Consider the following 25,802-nt stretch of genomic DNA (forward strand, 5'->3'; position numbering starts at 1 on the left):
TATAAGAAAAAATAGATTGTGTGTCAAAAACAAGATTATAAAGACCACATTCCAACATTAGTGCAACACTCAAAACCCGAACATCCCCCAGAACCAAACAAACAGAAAAAAGAAAAACCTGTGCATTAACCCCGTGCACAACAGCGCCAACTGGCATCCATCCCTCCAAACTCAAACAGTCCATGCACGCCTACGAGAGCTCCCGCAACAACCTTGCCATCGGATTGCTCAAGTCCGGTGTTTCTATACAAATTTTGTGAGACAGAATTACACAGCAAAAGATAAAACAAACTCCAGCCAATAGGCGGAATAAACACAAAGAGCGTGTAAATTCATCCAAAAAACTGTCCTGAAGGTGTGTTACTCTACAAAATAAACTCCAGCCGATAGGCGGAACCAGCACAAAAAAAGCACTCATCAAACAGTCAAGCTAATGTTCAGTGAGCCGGTCCACTTGGCTGCAACATGAGTCCAAGCAAATGACTTACTCCAATGATTTTGCAAGAAATACTCCATAAAACAAACTCCAGCCAATAGGCGGAATAAACACAAAAAGTGTGTAGATTCATCCATAAAACTTTCCTGAAGGTGTGTAACTCCACATAATATACTCCTGCTGATAGGCGGAACCAGCACAAAAAAAAGCATGCAGATTCTTCAAACAGTCAAGCAAATATTCAGTGAGCCGGTCCACTCGGCTGCAACATGAGTGCAAGCAAACGACCCACTCACTCCAATGACTTTGCAAGAAATACTCCAGAAAACAAATTCCAGCCACTAGGTGGAACCGGCACAAAAAAGCGTGCAGATTCCCCAAACAGTCAAGTGAATGTTCAGTGAGCCAGTCTACTCAGCTACAACGTGAGTACAACAAGATGGCTTATTCACTCCATTGACTTTATGAAGGACATCGCTTGCTGTGGGCATGTTAATGTTTTACGGCCATCCTTAGCATCTATTCTCAATTTTGCCAGGAATAACAGTGCAAAAGCAACCTTCTGTTGATGTAAAAGTTTCTTGCATTCCTTGAATCGATCACATTTCTCTCTTGTCAAGTTTGCAAAGTCTGGGAACAAGAAAATGCTGTGGTTCTTCCAAGAAAGCCTTCCTTTACTCCTTGTAACACAAGATCTTTATCGGATAATCTAAAAAATTTGACCAGCATTGATCGGGGCCTGTCTCCCTCCATGGATCGCTGAGAAGGAACTCTGTGAGCTCACTCGATTTCCAGCTTATGGCCTGCTATGTCGAGCAGATTCGGAAAGAGCCCATCCAGGAATTTTACTGTATCCTGTCCCTCTTCTCCCTCCGGGACTCCAACGATACGGACGTTACTCCGCCAGATACAGTTTTCCATGTCCACCAACTTCTTCCAGACATGCTCCAAATCCACCTTGGTTGCTAGTGGATTAGCAGATAATTCCCTCTCCGATGACTCCAGGTAATCGATCCGTTTCTCGACATCCCCCACTTTTGTAACCACATCAGTGAACTTCGCCTCCATGGCAGTGATCGATCGACGTATCACAGCAAGATCCTCCAAGTCAGCAACAACCTTCTTCAGCACTGCCAACATGTTCAGCATCTCTCGCCTCATTTCCCGCACCTCTCCAACCAAGTCAACTCCCAGGCCCGCGGCCTGCTCGAGGGCATCTGCTTGAGCACATAAGTGTATTTTAATGTCTTCAGAGCCCAAATATTTTGAATTCTTTAACATATTGTCCTCCTAGAACAGTTATGGAACAGAGTGTATCGAATCTCACTGGTTTATGTCATAAAAAGTATTAAAACTAGCAAAGTGCGCAGAGCTCGCCGTTCACACATCCAATCCTCGCCTGCTGTCATGTGACCGGTTGATGTGAATATTAACTGAAGCTCCTGACCCATGTCTGAATGATTTTATACATTATACTGCTGCAATACGATTGGCTGATTAGATAATCGCATGAATATGTAGATGTACAGGTGTACCTAATAAGTGGCCAGTGAGTGTATATACAAATACACTGGTGGCCAAATGTACAGATTTTGCTCTTATGGAAAGAAATTGGTACTTTTATTCACCAAAGTGGTATTCAACTGATCACAATGTATAGTCAGCACATTAACAACATGTAAAATTATATTACAATTTTTTTTTTTTAAAAACTACTTCAAAGAGCTCATCAAAAAAATCCTCCACGTGCAGCAATGACAGCTTTGCAGATCCTTTGCATTCTAGCTGTCGTGACATTTCACCCCACGCTTCCTGTAGCGCTTGCCATAGATGTGGCTGTCTTGTCTGGCACTTCTCACCCACCTTACAGTCTAGCTGATCCCACAAATGCTCAATGGGGTTAAGATCCATAACACTCTTTTTCAGTTATCTGTTGTCCAATGTCTGTGTTTCTTTGCCCACTCTAACCTTTTCTTTTTGTTTTTCTGTTTCAAAAGTGGCTTTTTCTTTGCAATTCTTCCCATAAGGCCTGCATCTCTGAGTCTTCTCTTTACTGTTGTACATGAAGCTGGTGTTGAGCGGGTAGAATTCAATGAAGCTGTCATCTGATGACATGTGAGGTGTCTATTTCTCAAACTAGAGACTCTGATGTACTTATCCTCTTGTTTAGTTGTACATCTGGCCTTCCACGTCTCTTTCTGTCCTAGTTAGAGCCAGTTGTCCTTTGTCTTTGAAGACTGTAGTGTACACCTTTGTATGAAATCTTCAGTTTTTTGGCAATTTCAAGCTGATGAGTTTCTAGAGAAAGCTGTTTCTTTTTTGCCATTTTTGACCTAATATTGATCTTAAGACATGCCAGTCTATTGCATACTGTGGCAACTCAAAAACAAACACAAAGACAATGTTAAGCTTCATTTAACGAACCAAATAGCTTTCAACTGTGTTTGATATAATGGCAAGTGATTTTCTAGTAACAAATTAGCAATTTAGCATGATTACTCAAGGATAAGGTGTTGGACTGATGGCTGCTGGAAATGGGGCGTCTTTTTTCAAATAGTGATGGTGCTGTTTTTTTTTACAACAGTAATGTCCTAATCAGTTGAATGCCACTTTGGTGAATTAAACTACCAATTTCCTTCCGAAACAGCAAAATCTGTACATTATTCCAAACTTTTGGCTGCCAGTGTGTGTGTGTGTGTGTGTGTGTGTGTGTGTGTGTGTGTGTGTGTGTAAGTATATATATATATATATATATATATATATATATATATATTAAGGCTGTTGATTTAACAGGTTAATTTACTGTGATTAATGATATAAACAATAACGTGTTAAAAAAAATTCACGCAATTACTCATGCCCACTTACGTATATTCAAGCCTTAAGTACATCTGTTTTTACGAGCAGCATCAATAGGTGGCAGCGCGCCTCAACAAACCTCACAAGCAGCGCAGCCACAGAATGAGAACCGCTCACTTAGGAGAAGGAAGCGAAACAGGTGGGCAAAACACAACAGAATGAAGACGCTCTTGAGACTCGAGTTTCAGAGTTTCCACTACATTTAACTTGATCCTGAAAATATGGCGTTTATGACGCTGAATATCAGTGAGCCGCTCCAAACTCATCTGTCATGCACATGTAAATAGCGCAGACGGAACGTAAGAAAGCGTAGGCTACCGTGAGAACTGGACACACTGACGAACTCAATGCAAAAACGATTGCTGTCAACTGTAGGCTTGCTCAATGATATGATAATGAAACAAACAATATATTGAGTTCTTAAGCCACTTTTGTAATCTAATTAATGATTTATTCATCTGCCACAATAATCCAATTTATTTCAAACTGAATTTCAATCCGTATTAAATATTTATTGTAGGCCCTACATATTCAATTTATATATAGTTTAATTATCATGCATTATTTATATTAATTATATTTATATGGGGGCCTTTTTCAGCAAATAGTGATGTATGCAATTAATTGCAATTAATTTGATTAATTCATCAGCATGTCATGTAATTAATTTGATTTTAAAAAATGTCATCGATTGACAGCCCTTGTATACTGTACTGTATACATATGTAACTATATACTGTATGACCAGTAGTGTACCTATACTGTTCATTTGAATAGCTTTGGAGAAGATTTATATATTAGCCTCCACTCAAATATAGTACAAAGTTTTTATGATTATTATCTGAAATATGTACGCATTTATATGTTTGGATTTTTATGCAGATTGTTCTTAGAGATCTGAACACTCTGTCTGAGTGGTCTTTTACAACAGTGTCTTGTCTGTCACTTGACAGTTAACTGTTGTAGTTCTCTCAGCTTAGCAAACACTTGTGTTATATTTTCCATTTGAAAAACCTGGGGTCACCAATATGTCTGCCTCTGCTAGCCAAAGCCAGATGGGGCTTTCCTATAAACAAGCGTACAGAGAGTATTTATACAGTCCATGGTACCTGACGCCATAATACTCATGACATTCTGTTTAGTAGCCAATGTTGTCATAAGTCACTTTGTAGAATTAGTAAATATTTTCAATATACCCATGCCATTGTTTATTACAGAATGGCAAAAGCTCTAAATCTTGCCAAATCCACTGTTAAAAAGTAATTTAACAGCTTGTTTGGTGATGTGCGCTACTCATTGTGCTTACACCTTTTAGCTAATCCTGTGTCTGTTTACTTTAGGATAGAGGGCACAACTCAGCCTGTAAATATGATCTGTTACTAACAGATTACATGACCCACTGTGGCCATGATTTCAAATTACACCTCGGTAATTCATAATGCCTCTAAGTCCATTTGCACCTCTTTTGTTAAAAGCATAATTACTGAGAAGCGCGGGTTAACATCCCATTTAAACATTGCCCGTCATCAGATCTGTTGGCCGACACGTCATATTGACTCAACTTTGATTTTTGGTGGTACGTTTTTGGTGGCAAATGTAATTCTTATTTTATTATTATTATTATTATTATTATTATTATTTTATTTTTGTAGAAAGCTGCAGACAGTTTGAAAAGTAATTTGGAAAGTCAGAAGAGTATTACAATGGTAAATACCTCAAAGGTGATATAATTTTTTCAGTGTTGAAATACTCTCTCCAACCTCAGTTTAATATGTAGCCACAACTGTAATTAAGCCATTCGTAAGTTGATTCCCAAAAAAAGTGTAAATGCTGCGGCTCTGTGGTCGCTTTTAAAAACATTGCTCCGTTTGTTTCAACATCCCGACCAGCCCGAAACAGCAACATTGGGCTCAATCAATGGAATGAGTTTGGGTAGGGTCTCGACCAAAGTAAAAATGGGGAAGTGTCTGGGAAACCTGTTTGAAAACAGTCATTATTTTTGAAATACCATTTGGTGATACTAGTGGTGCAGAAATTACAAACTTCACCTTTAAGAAACATTTAAATTGGATCAGCAACCTTATCTAACAAATGAGTCAACAGATATATTTGTAGTATTCTATTTTAAAATTATGAGAGATATACTGTATGTTTTTACATGTATTCAAGATTATAAGGGCTTATGTGGTAGTGTTTTTCTTTTTCGCAGAGTATAAAATATCCTCCAACTAATATCTAAAATCAGCAAGACACTGGCAGGCAACACAGGTCCTCTTATAATGAGTAGAGAAAAATAATTGCTGTGCTAATTCTTTCACAAACTCATCCCTGGAAGTCCTGGAATAACCCCAACATAAATAAAGTAATGAAAACCTCCCATAAAATTTGCCATCGCTCAACTCAGCTGGTGGTCAGTTTGAAAAAGGGGGTGAAGTGAAAGAAAGTGGTAGGTGATTAAATGACAAAAGGAAAGAAAACATGCCACATAAAACTGCCTTTCAATTAATCTTTTTTTTTTTTTTTTTTTTTATGAAATTGGCTTCTGCAGATATCACTCATTTTGGTGCAAACTGTAGAGGTGTCTTCAAGAGGTGCTGCAGGGCTTGACATAACTTTTTGGATCACTGGCCACTGTGGCTAGTGGTGTTCCAAAGTCATTAGCCATGAATCATTTTCACTAGCCAAAATTCCCTGCCCCACAAAAAGTGTTAAAGGTAACTGGTGGGGTTTAAAATAATAAGGCCATATCCACAGGTAAGACCACTGATGGCTCCTCATTACCGTGGTTAGGTTAATATAGATAGTCTAACGTGATACATTTTAGTAAGAGTGATGATGTGTTGATTGAAAATTCTTGTCATTTATGTCGGCAATGGTACATCCCACAGTACTGTTTATCCCTTTCACTCGTCAGCAGGCGCGGCACTAGGGGTGGGCTTACCATGCTTAAGCCTCTGATTGAATGTTTTTATAACCTTTAGACAGACATTCGTAGGTGTGCACTTGTCTTAGTGAGAAAATGTATTAGAATACTGAAATAATTAGTTTGATTACAAATTATAGTAGCATTGAGCAGTATCTTTAAGGAGGATTATGGATGATTGTCTATATTGGTGGAATTAAGCAGTTGGTAGATCTGAAAAGTTTTTAATCCAACTCATTTTATACTCGGGCATAATTTTTATGTTTTGTATTCTTTAATAAACAATAATGAAAGATTTACTTGATGTAAAAACGGACTCTTTGCCGATGTAACTTTTAAAAATATATCCTGTGTATTATGATGCATACATGGGTGTCTCTAGGCTAAGCCCTGGATGTCCACTGACCCTAAGGCAGCCCCTGCTTGTCAGAGGCTGTCTAGCCATTTGAGATGTCTGATTTCCTTCAAAGAGCTGTAATGTAGAAAAATTTGTGTAAAATTTCTAATGGGTTACATAATCTGATCTGTACAGCAATATTGAGGGAAGCCTGGAGAAATCCAGCACGTGATTAGCTCTGCGCCATCCTATTTCTGTGAAGCTGGTTGGTGCGCGCTCTTCAGAGACAGGATAGAACGAAGTGGTTGGCTTGCGCCACACTCAAATAAAAACCAGGCTTCAGTCACGCAGCGCAAAAGATTTGCCTTTGTATTTCAGACTAGAAGAATATTATTGCTTATAAAGCACTGAATGCAAGTTGCATATAAATGTATTTGCTTCGGTGGCCTGACATTCACAGAATTTCTTATGCAGGTAAACACCCTGAAAACCTCACCCGCCAAAGTGGCAAGTAAGAGTGAAGTAAGAGTTAGAGTTGCACGCCATTGCTGATTTTTACCCGCATTTGTCAGGAGGGCGGGTGTTAATGTCAAGCCCTGCTTAGCTTTAAATGGGTCATGACATGAGGAATTAAATTATCTTGATCTTTTGACATATGAGAGTTAATTGTGCTATGAAAACATATTGTAAGTTTCAGAACTCAAAACATCCTCCCCAAAGCAAAAAAAAAAAAAAGGCATTTATTGAAACCAAGCTGCAAAAATGTCTCGTTCTCCACATCTGCAACTGTGTGACGTCACACAGGGTTCATTAATGCATGAATGCCTACACAGCAAGACATCAACTGCTACTTTTACATCATTGCATAATAGTGCTCAGTCGGAAAACTGTGAGGAGGAGAGAGCAGGACAGAAAGGGCTATTATTCCTGAACACTTATTCCTGGACACTAACTTCTTGTGCCCATCCGGACTAAGTTGTGGTGGGACATGTCGAATGGCTTGATAAAAATAGCTAATAGGTTTTAGTTTACAGCTACACACACACAGTAAATACCCCTTTCCAAAAATGAGAAACGATCTCAATACTGGCCAGCTTTTCAATTTATTCAAAGGGATAGTTCACCCAAAAATGAAAATTCTCTCATTTACTCATGCCATCCCAGATGTGTATGACTTTCTTCAGCAGAACACATTTGAAGAAAAATAGAAATATATCTCAGCTCAGTAGGTCCTTGAAATAAAATTAATTTAACTATAAATGATCGCTTCTAGTAAGCAGCAGTATGCGCATGACGTAAATGCATGGCATGTTCACGCGAGAACAGATGCATGTGTGACGCCCAGAAGAGCAGCACTGTTTACAACTGAGGAGGAGGAATGCTATACAGAAGCTCCATTGGTTTTGGTTAGATCTGTATTTGTATCTGTATGTGTTTCACAGTGGTGCGTTTGTGTGCTTATCCAGGATGTCTCAACAGAGAGAAAAATGTGAGATTACATCCGTAACATGCCAACATGAAAACTCAGCACTCTTGTGAACGTGTTAACCACTGGAGTCGTATGGATGATGTTCATGCTGTCTTTCTGTTTTTTTGGGGGGGGGGGTGGGGTTTGAGCTTCAAAGTTCTGATCACCATCCACTTGCATTTTAAGGACCTACTAAGTTGAGATTTTTCTATTTTTCTTCAGATGTGTTCTGCTGAAGAAAGTCATACACACCTGTGATGGCATGAGTGTGAGTAAATAATGAGAGAATTCAAATTTTTGGGTGAACTATCCCTTTAAGAACCGAACAATGATCTACTGACAACATTACTGCATAACCAGCGAACAAACGCACACACCGCTTTTGTTTAACGTTGATGTTTAAAGTGCTTGCGTGTTTCATTCTCTCTCTCTCTCTCTCTCTCTCTCTCTCTCTCTCTCGCTCGCTCGCTCAACAGTTCTCAGTAAGTGTTAGCTGTCTTGTCTAATTATAAAAATAAATATCTATAAAACATCTATAATATACCATCTGCAAATATTCTGATATCTCCTTTAAACAGATTGAATTTCACAAACCTCTTTTTTTTTCAAAAACAATTGCGCAAATCTAGCGTTTTCTTACTCTGGAGCACTCATATCTTCCTCTGAAGCATGTATACTAAAAGCCTGGATCAAAACTTTGTTCCTCTGACTCACAAATCCTGCGTGATGGTCAGTCCGTGACACTCCATGTCACAGTGCTGTCACTCCAGGTTTTTGTAAGACAGGTTCGTGACATCATTGTTCTGTGTCTGTCTTGTGTTTGTCTTCTGTCTTTGTGTGAGTGCACGGCTTCGGTTGTGGTTTCCCTGCAGTGCATCTCATGTCCGGAGCATGGTGTCTGGATCCTGACTTCTCTGCCTGGTTCGGTTTCAGGATCCAGACACTCATGTTCCATGTCTTATTTTTATTGGCGTGAGTGCATTGCGCTTATGTCACCTTGGTGGGATGCACGTGTCAATAATCTGTGTCTGTCTCTCACGACCGCGCGTTGCGCTCGCTTTGCCCTGCGCACCCGGGTTGCGAGCTGTCTTCACGTTGTGCTGAGATTCGGTCTGAGGTGTCGGGTTTGTGTGTGGCCGAACTCTTGCACAGGTGTCGTGTCTTGTGTCGTCACCTGGTGTTTGCCTGGCGATGTACGCTCAGGCTTTGTCTTGTGTGAGAATGCATGGCATTGCTTTATTGGCATTGCCGTGCATTCTCTCATCTTATCTGTCGGTTGGCATGAGCGCATATTGCCTTATTGTCTTGGCGATGTGCACGCATGCCATTTGGGTGTCTGTGTTTTGTGAGAGCACGTGGTTTTGTTTTGTTTCTGTTTGACTCATGTCTCTCAGTCTGCGTCATGCCCCGCCTCCTTGTTTGCCCTTTATTAGTTCATTTGTTACACCTGCCCTCCTTGTTAACCTGTTTGATTTCTCTCCCTATTTTAGTCTCCTTGTGTGTGCTGTCCAGAGCAAGTTTGTCTTATTTCATGTTCATGTCAGTCTGGTTTTCCCCGTTCGGTCCTGTCGGTTCCGGACAGTCCTGTTCCCAGTGCGTCTAACCCAGCCCAGCTTCAGTGGTTTTCTCCTACAGGGTAGTTTATGTTTGTTTTGTTTCTTTTGTGTTAATAAAACTCTTGTTTTTTACTCTGTATTTGGGTCCTTCCTCTACTGCAATTGTGACAGAATGAACTGGCCACGATGGACCCAGCAGATAATTTCTTTTGACAGGTTCTCCTGCTCACCTGCATGCTGAGCACGTGAAGAGGCTGTGCAGGGTTGGGCAGGAGGACAAGTCCGTGTGGGGGTATGCCCTAGAGTTTTTGTCAATGTCCTCGGGTCTGGGATACAATCAGACCTGCCTAATTAATATCTTTTGGGCAGGTCTGAATGAGCCCATTAAATCTTGTGTCCCAGATTAGGGTGAGGGTGGAGATATTCTTGAGGCAGTCAGGCTCACCATGAAATGGGAGGAGTTTATCACAGCCTGTGCCTCGGAGGACTTCCAGTCCTCATCCCAACCCGAGGACAAGGGCACCCCCCACACGGAAGTGAATGCCTCAGCCACTGCCTCCGCAAATCAAAGGAGGAAGTGGAGAAGAAGGAAGCCCAGTCCATCGGCCGAGCCCATTGCTGCTGGCCGCCATGAGGCGGAGGAGCCTGCAGCAGACCGCCATGAGGCGGAGGAGCCCGCAATGGACCACCAGGAGGCAGCGGCCATTCCCGCAATACTGCTTCTGACCATCCGAAAGAGGACGAGGCAAAGAAGGGCCCCGGCTCCCCAGTCGTTGTCAGCGTTCATGGCCATGGAGGCCGTTCCCCTGCCGCTGCCAGCGTTCACGGCCATGGAGGCTGTTCCCCTGCCGCTGCCAGCGTCCACGGCCATGGAGGCATGGAGAATGCATGGCATTGTTTTATTGCCGTTGCCATGCATTCTTTCATCTTATCTGTCGGTTGGCATGAGCGCATATTGCCTTATTGTCTTGGTGATGTGCGCTCGTGCCATTCGGGTGTCTGTTTTGTGAGAGCACGTGGTTTTGTTTTGTTCTGTCTCTCAGTCTGCGTCATACTCCGGCTCCTTGTTTGCCCATTATTAGTTAATTTGTTACACCTGCCCTCCTTGTTAACCTGTTTGGTCCTGTCGGTTCTGTTCCCAGTGCATCTGCCCAAGCCCAGTTTCAGTGGGCTTCCAGCGCTGGACTTTGTGTTTTCCCCTACGGGGTAGTTTATATTTGTTTTGTTTCTTTTGTGTTAATAAAACTTTTGTTTTTCACTCTGTGTTTGGGTCCCGCCTCTACTGAAATTGTGACACTCCAAGCAGGCGATCAGGGCTAATGTACATTTATATTTGTATTAAGTCACAAAAGGTGAAAGTAAACCAATTTAAAACAATTCTCAACTTGTAAAACATTGGCAAGTACTGTTAAAATAGTAAATCATTTCAAAAGTAATCAAAACTTGTATTGTGAAGATAATGTTTTCTAGATACGTTTAGCTGTAACATATTTCATTGGACATAAATTGCTCTTTGTATATCTATAAAATTATTTTTATAGAGGAACTGGAAAATTCATGGAAAATTCATGAAAGAATCTTGGGGAAAAAATCTAAAGGTTTGAGAACGCTAATGTACTGTACCTACTACATTGTGTGTACATGACGAATACCTCCATTATTCCAAAGGTTTTACCATTGCTTTGGCTTTTTGGCTTCTCAAATATGCAATAAATTAATAATCTGGCTTTGATAACATAAGTATTTTTACAAGCTGTGACATTTTTAGGGAATTATTAATGTCCATGACATCTAAGTGGTTTTCAAAACACAGCTTATTAAAGAAAATAGAGATGTATGTTTGGAGTGCCCTATGCAGTTTGTTTCTGTAGATGGTGTATAGAGAAGACTTGGCTTGTGTAAAGAAAAGTTAAGGCCTTGTTTTTCACGGGGACGCATTGTGGGGCCCTAAAAGCTACTGAATTCTGAACGTGTGTTTAAAGCTCAGTAAATTAATGCTCGCCTGTCGCGGTGGAAGGGACATGCATTCAGAGAACTTTAAGCAAGCTTACACTTTGTAAACAAACAGATGTGCTCTGGTCACTGCTGAATCTCTTCTTACTAAAACAGATTTCAAGAAAAATCAACAATGAATGGTCCTGTCTGTTTCAGGAACAAATTCTATGGCTTCGATTCAAGGTTACAGCAACATCTTATAACACAAACAGCATTAGGCCAGTAAATGACACAACAAATGTTAAAATGTTTGTCAGCTACAACGGTCATATAAAGTTACAGTCAGTTTATGAGTCTATAATTTTGATGTGAGTTTGAAATTATCTGTGGCTGCCCTCTCATGTTGAAGTTGACTTGTGTTGTGATGTGTGTGTTTTGGCCTGTGGACAGACTGCGGGTGATCAGGATGCAAGGGGAGTGTGGACAGGGCAATGAATGCCATAAGTCTAGAGCAGAACTGTGCCGGTCCAGACCATGACTGTACCAACATGAGGAAGCCTGACCTCCATACCTCCTCACACATACAGCGTAACAATGGTGAGTGCGACATCACACTGTGGGAGGGGATTCACTAAAAATTTCAGCCACTGATAGCCTTGTTTATTTGCACATGTTGTCTGCGTTGATTTAGCACCCGATTCACGAAAGAATGAATGCAAATCAAGTAACGGTGCAAAAAAAGGCCCAAATAACCAGTGCTCAATTTGCACATTGCAATTCCCCATCATGTTGGCCGGCTCTGAGGGCTTGGTGGTGGAGGATGTAGCAGATTACCGCAGTCTGCCATACTTTACTGGTACTATATGGCATAGCTACACTGCTGTGATCCAGAAACCTGAATTGACTCTTTAAAATGCAGAAAGATTGCTCAACTACACCACATGTCTGCATATATGCCTGTTCTCCATAATTTGATCATCATTGATGAATTACTGCTGCCCATTTCACACCATATTTAAATATTGAGATGAATGAAAAGGAGACTGTGAGGGGTAGATTAAGGGCTCTGGGTTTTACCCAATTTTCGTGAGAGCACTAATTCTAAGCGCAATTTTCGTGCCAGCACAAAGCACAAGTGGGCATGGGTGGAAGTTTTTGCGTTATCTGTTACTGTTTGTGCGCAAACTGTGGGTGAATTAAATGCTAATAAAGTGGCGCAAAGCGCAAATTCCTATGTTCCTGATAAATAGGTCATTGCGCTAAGCCGTCTGAGAACCACGTCTATTCTCAGTGCAAAGTCTAAACTCCTAAATAAGTTCTTGCATTTGCAGTTTGAAGATTCCACCAGCAGATGGTATCATAGAGCCAACGACCACTTTTTATTCTAGCCATGATTTGTATTTCAGTAAATCAATATAATTAATTATGAAAACAATATGTTTAATTTCTATAGCACCTTTCAAAGCTCAAGGATGCTGTACAGAATTAAACATAAAACATTGAACAAAGAAACATACAACAAATATACATTACAAAATAATGAACAATGGGAGTGGAACAAAGCGAATTTCAAGCAGGTTAGACACGGGCAAGCAGAAGGAGAGCTAAAAGTCCCAAAGAGACCTATAGAGATCACATACAACACATATATCACAGTCGAGCGGTGCAGCTGACTTACAGTCACAGAGCAGGGGATGCATTGCATACAGCCCATTTACACAACCAAATTCTTATAAATGGGCTGTCTTCATTTATATTGATGCTCCTTGACAGGAAATGGAATATATGATAGGACGCAGAGAGATCACCCAGCCTGTTATCGCTTTGTGCGCATGATTTTGCCACGACGAGTATGCTTTGTTGGACTTGTACCCTGGTCTTTCGCATTGCAAGTACAATGCACTATCAAATGAGCTATACCGCGCAACCTAAACATGCTGGAATAAGCTTGTAAATGTAGTTATTTATGTAATGCAAATGTTAAAATGTATGTGGCTATCAAATCATGCGCTATAGCAAAAGTGTTCTGATGTCATAAAATAGCATTGTGTGAGGAACAGAGAAAAAAATAAGCATTTATGAACTGATATTCTGACATTTTACTCATGTGTGGAAATGAATAAAAGTAATGTAGAAGGAATGACAACAACTTCATTTAAATACTCATGGTGCATCACTGTTTCCTGTCCGGACAGAATTACACATTTTCCATTGATTAAGAATAGGCCTACTATGTTGCAGGCAGTGAGATAATTTTTGTTCAACTTTAATGTGATTTCATCATTTGAAGATCTACGTGTTGTGCTATTTAGGCTCATAGCTCACTGTGCACTTTATTGCCTGCTAATCTTAGATTGTGTTTGAAGCATCCAATTAACGTTCTTTATTCCAGACTCCTGACAAATAAAAGAATAACCGCTCGTGAACTCTTGTGGTAAACCAAATATTACAAAAGGTTACCGTGCACATATTTAGGGTATTAAGTCATCTTTCACTTTATCATTAAACATTAAATGCATGCTTGACATTTAAAGTTCTCCATACTGTTGCACGAATTCTATCGCTTATATGAATTTATACCATCAGCTTTGAACATAGCCAGGGTAAACTGTTCCTTATCTTTGTGTTTGGAAGCATTTTGTGAATCAGACGCTGTTCTCTGTAGTCCTTCAAATAAATGCGCTGCACCTGTGAGATGCAGATTCCCTGAGTACGCACTGGAGTGCCTGTGCTCACGCTGCTGTAGTTCAGCACACATTCGGCCGAACAATGGTGTTTCACATGGATTTATAATAGATATCTCAAAATAAATAAATAAATGAAAAAAAAACAAAAAAAAAAAACACTGCACTGTTTGTTCTCTAACAGCTTGCTTGGGATTTTGGTCCAAAGTACATGGGGTCATTGATAACTTCATACTTTCAAACCTAAGCCACCAGTTTATGAACACTTTATGACAAATGAATTCATAATTTTCTTTCATTATCTCAGAATTTGAATAGTCCTCTTTAAGAAAAGCATTTATTTTTGCCAATATACATACCAGGTAAATAGGTAAGTATGCAATGCAAGGCTCTGCCAAGTAACTCCCCTGGCCAGATAAAACAAGATTGTTTGAACATTTTATTAGAACCAGCTGATGACTAACCCATGATGAAATATCAGTGTGCACTGCTTTTCCACTTCATAGTCTAATCAAACCAGCTTAAATGCCACTTGAATCACAAGGTTTAGAGATTAAAGTATTTGCGGAATGCCGCAATAGAAACTGTATTTTTAGAATGATGGATCCCTGGTCTCTCCACTCGTTGTGAGAGAAAGACACAGTTTCCCACTTCACTTTAAGAGCAAACCCAGTTTTCCATGATGTAATGTGTGGTGTTTTGGTGAATGCAGTTGAGGTGAACATAAGCTTGAATGTCCTCGATTTGAGCCATTCAGACTTCTTTTCTCTCTTCTTTAAAAAAAGACTAATACCTCAAGAACCTGACAATGAAGTCCTGTTTTGTTGCCAAAGCTGTAGAGTTCAAATCTAAATGGAAGACTAGACTGATGCAGTCATTGTCTCACCAGTTATTTATGTAAATTGTCTGGTAACTGGAGTACCTTCTTTTTCTCTCTTTGCTGCGTTTAATGCTTGGCCCACAACACAAGCTTAATTTAGAGATAGAAACATGGGTGGAAAAGAATACGGCGTGTCTATTTGCACCCCAGTGTAAATAGCAACTGCCACACAGTGCAGCTATTTGCACCCCAATAGTCTGGTGGAACCACAAAAATATACTACAAACTAACCAATAGATGTTGCTGCAGTGGCGTGGGGTGTAAGGACGGTATGTGACTGTGTACTGTTGTCCAAGCGACAGCGGTTCGATTCAGCCTTTTGTCCCACTCTTTTTCCCATTCGATTTCCTGTTTCCACTCTTAATATTTCCTTTAATACTACTAAAAATAATATTAAAAAATGAATATAAATGTTGATTTTATTGTAGTGATTTGCTCACGGTGAATGTTGAGGAGTGCAGAGAAGGGTATGATCCAGAGGCAGGGTCTGTCGATCGCACTCGTTTGCACGTAAAACCATGGTTACTGTGGTAAAACGTTCTGGTTACTTTCGTAACCTCCGTTTCCTGATGAAGGGAACAAGACGTTGTGTCGATGTAGTGACACTAGGGGTCACACTTGGGAGCCCTAAACACCTCTGCTTTTGAAAAAAGGCCAATGGGAACTGGCGAGTGGAATTTGCATGCCACTCCCCCGGACATACGGGTATAAAAGGAGCTGGCATGCAAACACTCATTCGGGTTTTGTGCTGAGGAGCCGAGACGAGGTCCCGGCCATTTCAGCGGGTAGTTCAGTGTTGTGGCAAGAGGGACACAATGTCTCGTTCCCTCCATCAGGGAACGGAGGTTACAAAAGTAACCAGGACGTTCCCTATCTATCACTCACTCGACGTTGTGTCAATGTAGTGACACTAGGGGTCCCTATACAAAACGCCACAACTAGCTGAACTGCGTTATGTGGACTGGTGGTGCGAGACAGGCAGACCGCTGTGTGCCTCGTAGCCAGCGCACCAGGCCATCACATAACCTCCCCCAATGCTCTTATGAGCATTGAACAGTCCTTTGGGAACAAGTCTACTGCCCAACAAATAGGGACAGGCTAACCCAGCCGTGGCCTCTTTTCCTCTTTCTTCTTCCTAAAAAGAGTGGAATTTTGTTTACCAGCTGGGGGCCATAAGTGTCTACGTCGCGGGGGTGTCAAGGGGCAAACACCGTGGAGACCACACCCCACATTTCGAGTGGAAATATGTCACATGGTCTTACCGAGTCTTGTCGGAAGTATGTCATGTGGAGAAGTCCCATGGTTGGTCTTACCCAACGGGGGAGGAGTTCTACAAACACGGTGACCGGGGCAGAGGAACCTCTGCCCAAGGAAGACGCAGTTTACCGACAGGGAACAATTTAGCGGAAGATATATCACATGGGGTCACCTATGGGGAACCAGTGCATTTGGAGCAGGGCTTAGTTAGCACATGTACCGGGTCGGCAGCGAGTCTCTCTGTAAACTCGTTTGCCACAGGGCTAAGGAGGAAAGTCATCCAGGGATCACAACTTGTGAATACGACTGGGAGTCAAAAGTGCACGTATTCACCGCATGGGAGGGGAAAGGTGCTATGCGCAAGCGGTACACCCAGCTAGCTGTCCCGGAACTTACATGCTCGTACCTGACAATACATGGGATGAAACCAGCTCAACCTGGAGATTGTAGAACCTCGCAAAGGTGTTGGGTGTTGTCCAGCCCGCTGCTTTGCAGACGTCTGCCAAAGAGGCGCCACTGGTCAGGGCCCAGGAGGCCACTACACTCCTAGAAGAGTGGGCTCGTAACCCCACGGGAGCAGCACGTCCTGAGCGTGATATGCCATCACGATGGCGTCAACAACCCAGTGGGCGATCCTCTGTTTGGAGACAGCGCTTCCTTTCCGCTGTCCACCAAAGCAGACAAAGAGCTGCTCAGAGCTTCTAAAGCTCTGCATGCGATCTGAATAGATGTGTAAAATACGCACCGGACACAGCAACGCCAAAGCTGGGTCTGCCTCCTCCTGGGGCAGCGCTCGCAGGTTCACCACCTGATCCCTAAAAGGGGTAGTGGGAACCTTGGGCACATAGCCCGGTCGGGATCTCGGGATCACGTGAGAGTAACCCGGACCGAACTCCAGGCACAATTCGCAGACAGAGAACACCTGCAGTTCCGCTACCCTCTTGATGGAAGTGAGCGCAGTCAGGAGGGCAGTCTTCAAAGAGAGTGCCTTAAGCTCAACTGACTCCAGCGGGTCAAAGGGAGCTCCCCATACACCCCAAAGGACTACAGAGAGGTCCCACGAGGGGATGAGGCACAGTCTGGAGGGATTCAACCTCCTAAAGCCTCTCAGGAACCTGATGATCAAGTCGTGCTTCCCCAAATACTTACCATCTACTGCATCATGATTAGCCGCCATTTCGGCACCATACAACTTCAAGGTGGAGGGGGATAGCCGCCCCTACAGCCTCTCCTGCAGGAAGGAAAGCACCGATCTGACTGTGCATCTCTGGGGGTATTCGCGTCGGGAATAACACCACTTAGCGAACAGACGTCACTTCAAGGCATACAGACGCCTCGTAGAAGGAGCCCTAGCCTGAGCAATTGTGTCTACCACCGCAGGTGGTAGGCCACTTAGGTCTTCCGCATCCTGTCCAAGGGCCAGACGTGGAGATTCCAGAGGTCTGGTTGCGGGTGCCAGATGGTGCCCCGTCCATGAGAAAGAAGGTCCTTCCTCGGGGAATGTCGCGAGGAGTGTGAGGTCTGGAAACCACATCTGGGTGGGCCAGTAGGGTGCTACTAGGATGACCTGCTCCTCGTCCTCCCTGACCTTGCACAGGGTCTGTGCAAGTAGGATCACTGGGGGAAAAGCATATTTGCATAGTCCCGGGGGCCAGCTGTGTGCCAGCACGTCTATACCGAGGGGCGCCTCGGTCAGAATGTACCAAAGCGGGCAGTGGGAGGATTCCCAGGAAGCAAACAGGTCTACCTGTGCTCGACCGAATCGACTCCAAATCAGCTGGACCACGTGGGGTGGAGTCTCCACTCTCCCCTGAGTGCAACCTGTCATGACAGTGCGTCCACTGTGGTGTTGAGGTCGCCCTTGATGTGAGTGGCTCGTAGCGACTTGAGGAGATGGCGGGCGAGTTGTGACATGCAACGGGAGCTTACACCGCCTTGACAGTTTATGTACGCTACTGTCACCATGTTGTCCGTCCAGACCAACTCGTGCTTGCCCTGGATCAACAGCCGGAACCTCCGCAGGGCGAGCAGTACTGCCAACAACTCAAGGCAGTTGATGTGCCAATGCAGCTGTGGGCCCGTCCAGGAGCCAGCGGCTGTGTGTCCGTTGCATATGGCGCCCCAGCCCGTCTTGGAGGCATCCATCATAACCACGACGCGCCTAGAGACCTGCTCTAGGGGGACCCCTGCCCATAGAAATGCAAGGTCGGTCCAAGGGCTGAAGAGGCGGCGACAGATCGGAGTGACGACCATGCAATGTGTCCCGCAGCGCCATGCCCATCTTGGGACTCGAGTCTGAAGCCAGTGCTGAAGCAGTCTCATATGCATCAACCAGAGCGGTGTGGCCACTGCTGAGGATGCCATATGCCCCAGGAGCCTCTGAAAAAGTTTGTGGAACCGCTGTCTTCTGTCTGAACACCTTCAGACAGTTCAGCACCAACTGCACGCGCTCATTTGTGAGGCGCGTTGTCATCGAGACTGAGTCCAACTCCAAGCCGAGAAAAGAGATGCTCTGAACCGGGGAGAGCTTGCTCTTTTCCCAGTTGACCCGAAGCCCCAGTTGGCTGAGGTGCGTGAGCCTTCCTTGGGTTCTTGGCGGCTGGCCGTGAGACGGGTGGCGTCTGCTTCCTGCGGTGGGCTCCACACCAGGGCCGGGCCACGGGGGCGGGCTGCGGCGGAGCTGGTGCTGTTGTTGCAGGAGGATGCACTTGGCGATGAGCAGATGGGGTGTGGGGTCTTGAGTTGTGCCGGGGCAGGATGTATTGAATAGCCTCCGTCTGCTGCTTCACCACCGAGAACTGCTGGGCAAAGTCCTCGACGGTGTCGCTGAACAGGCCAACCTGGGAAATTGGGGTGTCAAGGAACCGTGTCTTGTCAGCCTCTCTCATCGCCTGCCTGAGAGACCGCGCTGTGACCTTCGTCGCCCGGAGAGCGAGGTCGGTCACCGAGCACAGTTCCTGCATCAATCCCGGGTCAGAACTACCCTCGTGCAGCTCTTTTAGCGCCTTGGCTTGGTGTACCTGCAGGAGTGCCATGGCGTACAGGGCGGAGGCGGCTTGTCCAGTGGCACCGTAGGCCCTAGCTGTGCCCGCACCAGGTGGCGGCGTTCTGCGGGCACAAGTGGACCGCGAGCGCCTTATCCACCTGGGGAATCACCGAATACCCCTTGGCCGCCCCACCATCAAGGGTAGTGAGAGCGGGGGAGCTGAAAGATCGGGTAGTAAAAGGTGCCCCCCACGATCTTGTCAGCTCCTCATGCACTTCCGGGAAGAAAGGGACCAGGGTGTGTCACGGCCGTGAGCAGCGCTCTGGGCCCAGGAACCAATCATCGAGCCGCGAGGGTTCAGGGGAGAGTGGAGGGTTCCACTCTAGTCTGATGCTCACGGCTGCCCGGGAAAGCATGTCCGTCATCTCCGCGTCGGCCTGAGACTGGGCGACCATACCCGAAGGAGGAAGCCCAGCTGAAGCCTCCGTGTCAGGCTGGACGAACCCACTCTCCGATGGTGCGCTCTAACTCATAGTCTTCCCGGGCCACGAATAAGAGGTCGAACTCGCCCTGAGACGAACCGGCGGTCTCATCCGAGAGCCTGACCCGGGCAAGTGAGCGTGCTGAGGAATGGGAGGTCCGTGGGGGGTTACCCGGCAGAGGTGCTCCCATTGAAGTCCCCAAATCGCCTCCAGTGCTAACCGACACGGCCTCATACCCGTAGGTAGGAGGACCGAGGCGGGGAGCCGCTGGGGTGGCTTGCTTTCTTACGAAGTCAAGCCGTGACCGCAACGTTGCCATGGTCATGTTCTCGCAATGAGGACAAGACCCATCCACGAACGATGTCTCCACGTGGGCAGCGCCCAGACATGTAAGGCAGCGATCGTGGCCATCAGAAGTGGAGAGATAACGACCGCAACCAGGAATAACACACAAACGAAAAGTCATCTTTAAAAAGACATTCCGTGTGTTCCGCTCTTTTAGGATTGAAAATGTACTCTTTTTTTTTTTTAATATACTCTTGTTTTGCTCTGCCGAAGACAAAATCCAGCAGTTTGAGGTGAATTGAATTCAGTGCACTGAATGCAATCGCTTGGCTCCGAAGAGAAAATCTGAATGAGTGGTTGCATGCCAGCTCCTTTTATACCCGTATGTCCGGTGGAGTGGCATGCAAATTCCACTCGCCAATTCCCATTGGCCTTTTTTCAAAAGCAGAGGTGTTTAGGGCTCCCAAGAGTGACCCCTAGTGTCACTACATCGACACAACGTCGAGTGAGTGACAGATAGGGAACCAAGGTTATTTTTTGTAAGTTTAAGGTTAGGTTTAGGTGTAGAGGTTAATGTAGTGTGTATGTGGTACTCTCAATAAACATAATAAACACACTGCAGTGATGCACATACTGCATGATAGTATTTATGGGTGCAAATAGTATCTGACACTATTTGTACCAGGGTGCAATTAGTATCTACCATTATTTGCACTGGGGTGTAAATAGCATATGCCATTATTTACAAAAGGGTGCAAATAGTGTCTGTCAAAAGAATAACAGTATATGCAATTGTAGTGGCATAACATGTTTTGTCAATTACAACAGCTATTTTGGTCTTATTTAGCAAATAGTTGGACTTTATTATAAAGCATGTTTTATGCATGTTTTGTACATTGTCTTGTTAAAATAACCTTAAATATATGTCTGTAACATGATATACAGTAACTGAATACTATCCTGAAGTCACATGCTTCAACACAGATAAGGGGATAGTTATCAAATCTTGTTTGTTATTTTTGACTGCTGTCCCGTCATTAACCATAGCATATCGGCTCAGTGTTCTTGGCTTCGAGTCAGAGACCAAGAAAAAAGCCTAACCATCGTGTGATGCGAGCTGATCACTTTAAACTGAGACACAGAGTTCCTTGCATGTGATTTTAATAGAGAGGTTGAGAATGTTTGTTGTTTGCAAACAATTAGAGCTTGATGATTTGAAGTAATTCTATGGCCCCTCTCTGTCAAGCTTCTCACTCTGAGAAAATCAGTTAATTTTGATTTAACGTAAACATGTGAGTAGCTTTTTTTTTAGGAATTTTACTATTAACAGTTTAGATTAATCTTAATAGTGTACAGAATGTGAATTTAGGATGCTACGCAGTATGCAGTTGGTGTACATATGTTAAAAGAATCCACATGATGGCATCATTCACACAGCAGTGGCCACAGATACTTTCTTTGTTAAAGCTGAAGTTTGGAATTTCACTAGAATCATCAAACGGAATTGCAAACATTATTGTTTGCGACAGGTTTCCAGAACATTCTCCCATTGGTCATTCACACAGATAATAGTTAATGTGTCAGCAAGGGACTGTGCTGCTCCAGCTGACACTGTGAGGAGTTTCCAGTTTTTTTGCAATATTCTGTTGTTGGGCCTCATGTATTCAGATAGAAGACAAAGGCAGGCCTAACACAGTCATAAAACCTAACTCAGGCCCCCACATAACAAGTCATAAATCCTACTGATAAAACCACGCCAAAATCAAACAAATAGAGTCCAAAACAGACTACAAATCCCATGAAGCCTTGCTCACTAAAGGATCGAACTCTCAACTCCTATTGGATGAGGCACACGACAGAACGCACCTCAACCATGACATCATCAGGAGTAGAAATACCTCTGAAATGCTTCCGGGATTTGCTTCCAGCAACTTTGCTTGCCGTGTGTAGACGCAGCTCATCGCTGCTCTCAGGTGCAGCCTCGTGGCACAAGGAAGTAACGTCCAACTTGAAACTGTGGCCATAAAATCTCCATCTCGCTGGACGAGTTGAGATTACTCTGTGTTCCACTGAACACTCTAACGGATCCGAAGGTGACCGCCGAGCAATCCGTATCTTCATCCGTTTGCCTGCAGAAGTGAAGAGAGAAAAGATTTCTCTTCAATCAAGTCAACATTGCTGATTTCTACGCCAGCCCGCCGAGAATCAGCAGCTGTACCGCCCGCTGACAGAGCAAGGAAACGGCCTCCCGTCATCACCCAAGCCTCGAGGAACCGAGTCGGAGTTAAAGGATGGATGAACACACATTCTGCGTCCTCATGCGATTCAAGTAAGAGGTTTACGTCTGGGCAGAGATAGAATATTATAGTGTGTTATTCTTGTGTATCAAGGTTATTGCTTGTACAGTTTACGGACCGCCATGTCCTCATTGCTAATACTTGGTATTAATTATCACGAATTTGATTTGCTGTATTGTAGTCCAACCACATTGGACTGTTGTGCATTTCCGCCATCGCGGGTGAGACCGGCAAACTGAGTTTATCCATTAAAGAATCAAAGACCGCGGGACGGTTTACGAGCCGTCCACCGCGTCTCTGAGTGATAAACTAACAGCTGCTTTCTCTCCTACGATCGCGAAACCAGCTTTGGGGCCATCACTTAATTCTCTCTCTCTCTCGTACTAACACACACACACACGTGACCCCTCACAAACATTCTCGCGCACATTTTTGGCTAGTAGATAGCTTCGTGATAAAGCTCAGCTTTGTCCCTAAGCTACCATTGACTGGTTTCTCTCCGCCCACATTCGTGGCCATATTCTCTGGCCGGAAGTCTCACGTGACATACGCTCCCCGAGAGCCACTTCCGCCATTTTGTGCGCATCCCTCCTTACACACACACACACACACACACACACTCTCACACACACACCCTCATGTGTTATAGGATTATTTTGATTTCCATATCTAATCATATCACTGTTTAGTTTGTAGTTGTCAGAAGTTTATTGACTGCATTGTATTAATTTTAATTGATATTACTGCATAAATAAACTTTGTTATATTACAAAGAGAAGTGTTTTGGTTTGTTTTGCATACACCTGTGTCATGTCAGTGCTTGGATTCAAGCCGTCATTCATTGTTTTTTTTCCAAAAATCGATATTCTTCGGATGTCGATTTTCCTAAGAAAACAATCTAATATTGAGACTGTTATACTATCTGGTTATTAGTCCCTGATTCCAGGGTGGTGCCCCGTCAATGTTAATCCTTATTAATATTCTATTGATTTTTGATAATTATCTTTGATGATTGTTGAATTTGAATGATCAATAAGCTAGTGTTAATTTTAATTAATGTTTCATCGATGTTAATGATGTTAATGTGTTGTCATCATGCTCATTTGTCAGTCATCTCAGAAATTAGCTGACTGACGTCATGATCAAAGCAAGGCTGAAACTGCTTGTGACAGGAATGATTAAAACTGTTACAAGCAACATCAGCACCAGATTCCAAACAGTCTAAAATTAACATTCTTTCTCCTACAGACTATTTAAGTTATTGCATGTTTGTTATGTGGAACAACTGTGAAGTCTAGTTGAGAATGTTTGTAGTTTGCAAACAGTTAGAGCAAAGGAAGGGAATAAGGAACTTAGGTCAATTTCTCTGAAATACACTACCAGTTTGGAAACACTTGAGTGGATTTTCTGTTTCTGATGAACAACTTGTTGATGTAAAAGCTATTGCTCAACGTCTGTACAAAAATACAACATATTAATGGTCAGCTGATATATTGCTGTGGACGATAAATTGGCGGATATTTGGTATTTTAAAATGACTGTATTGGCAGATAAATTTCCGCATTTGTACGATTAGTTTCAGAAGCAGCAACAGAGCTGAGAATTGCTTGCATGTGTTAAAGCTATTTGAGATGCATCAATGACATTTTGTTCATTTTGTTGTTATGTGAGATCGTGTTATCACAATAATGCAACATTAGGCTTGTTTGAGATGCCAAATTTGGATACAGTTCAAATTTAGATGCTTTTAATGAAAATTAATATGATAAACAAGTCATCAAATGTACCTGTTATTTAATTCCCCTGAAGTTTCTCATCTCAAAGGAGCCTAAAGTTTCATTCAAGCAGTAGCCTGCCATAGCTTATCAGATGTGCATGAGCTCAATATACTTTCGTCAACACTTCCCTGTAACTTTTAACTGTCCTGTCTGATGATAGCATGACAACTTTTATCATATACCATCTGCAAATATAAGTGAATATAAAGATTAATTCACTAACCTCACAAAACGTACACAAATCCAGCGATTTCTTCCTTTGATGCGCGTATTCCTGTGGAGTGCTCATACATAATATCTTAATCTGAAGTGCTTATCAGCCTGAATAAAAACTGTTCCTCACAAATGTTGCATCACAGTCAGTCCATGACACTCAAAATAGGCTATCTCGGCCTTGTCAGCAGTCTCAGAACGGTTTGTGTGTGTAGTGTGAAACCAAAGTACTGCAGGATGACACATTTGTGCAATTCCAAACATCTGTAACCGCTACAAATTATTATACAAATCTACTATAAATAAAAAAAAAGTTGTAATGAGGAGCATTGTAAACTGTTAAATTTTGTGACTGACTCGCAGTGAAATCGAAAACATTGGGTTCACTTTTCTTTAGCTAAATTCTTTAAAGACTTTGCTTACCAAAATTCAAAACACTGCCCCCAGTGGCCAAAGTGGTAGGTTTTACTTGGTGTATGGGCACGTCTGAGCTCCATTTTCAAGGTGTAATGTCCACAGAGGAGCATTAAATGCAAATTGTTTTCAAGTGTACAGGTTGTAACACAGTGAAGAGGAATGCATATTTTATAATCTGTACCCCCCAACCCAAAACTAAATCTCTCTCTCGCTCTCTCTCTCTCTCTCTCTCTCTCTCTCTCTCTCTATATATATATGCATATATCTTTCTTTTTCTTCTTTTTTCTTCTTTTTTTTTACAAAGTTTGTTTTAAATAAAAATTTTAAGTAAAAAATGCTAAATGAAAGTTAAATGGAATTTTTTGCTCTTTTTATGTACATGTCATTTACTAGCCACACTGCTCTCAAGATACCTCCATCTGTATTATCGGTATTAAAAACCCATATTGTTCAATCAATTTAACATATTCTATGTATAATTTCTTCACAAAAATAGTTGTTTAAATGGATAAGTTGGACAGGATAGTGAAGGAAAAGCAGCCAACAAGTGCCCAGCATACATGGGAACTCCTGGAATACTGTTTAAAAAACATCTCAGGATACACCTCATGAAGCTGGCTGAGAGAAAGCCAAGAGTGTGCAGAGCTGAAGTCTAGGTAAAGTGTGGCTGCTTTAAAGAAGCTAAAACATTATTTTGATTTGATAAAAAAAATTTGGTCACTTCCCTTACTTCCATTTTTATAGTTTTGAGTTTTGAAAATATACTACATTGTGAAAAATTGTTAAATAATGAGTTGAATTGTCTAAACTTTTGATAGGCAGTGTACATATTGACGAAACGCTACCAAAAACTTAGAATAAAAATACCAAGAAGGTACAAACTGTCACCGACTGGCATAGACACATTGATGAAAGGGAGATGGGTCAAGTAACACAGAATAGTTTATTAGTGAATCGGCTGGAACACAGTGTTCAAACAGGTAAGATGATCAGTAGTGGGGTTCTTGGA

The 25,802-nt window shown here is 42.9% G+C and overlaps 1 protein-coding gene across 8 annotated transcripts in view; it reads left to right on the forward strand.

Annotated features, from left to right (window-relative positions):
* LOC127427498 (myocardin-like) overlaps window positions 1–25,802 on the forward strand; it is a 212,819-nt gene that overhangs the window by 79,330 nt on the left and 107,687 nt on the right. For 5 of the 8 annotated variants that reach the window (XM_051675148.1, XM_051675152.1, XM_051675155.1 and 2 more), the window contains exon 2: window positions 11,965–12,111. In XM_051675148.1, coding sequence (XP_051531108.1) covers window positions 12,006–12,111 — 106 coding nt within the window. In that variant the 5' untranslated portion in view covers window positions 11,965–12,005. Of the gene's footprint in view, window positions 1–3,366; window positions 3,435–11,964; window positions 12,112–25,802 lie in introns of those variants that run through there. The other 3 variants (XM_051675151.1, XM_051675156.1, XM_051675149.1) reach the window with 2 other exon arrangements.

Source organism: Myxocyprinus asiaticus, chromosome 36 (genome assembly GCF_019703515.2).
Source record: "Myxocyprinus asiaticus isolate MX2 ecotype Aquarium Trade chromosome 36, UBuf_Myxa_2, whole genome shotgun sequence".
Classification (NCBI taxonomy): Eukaryota; Metazoa; Chordata; class Actinopteri; order Cypriniformes; family Catostomidae; genus Myxocyprinus; species Myxocyprinus asiaticus.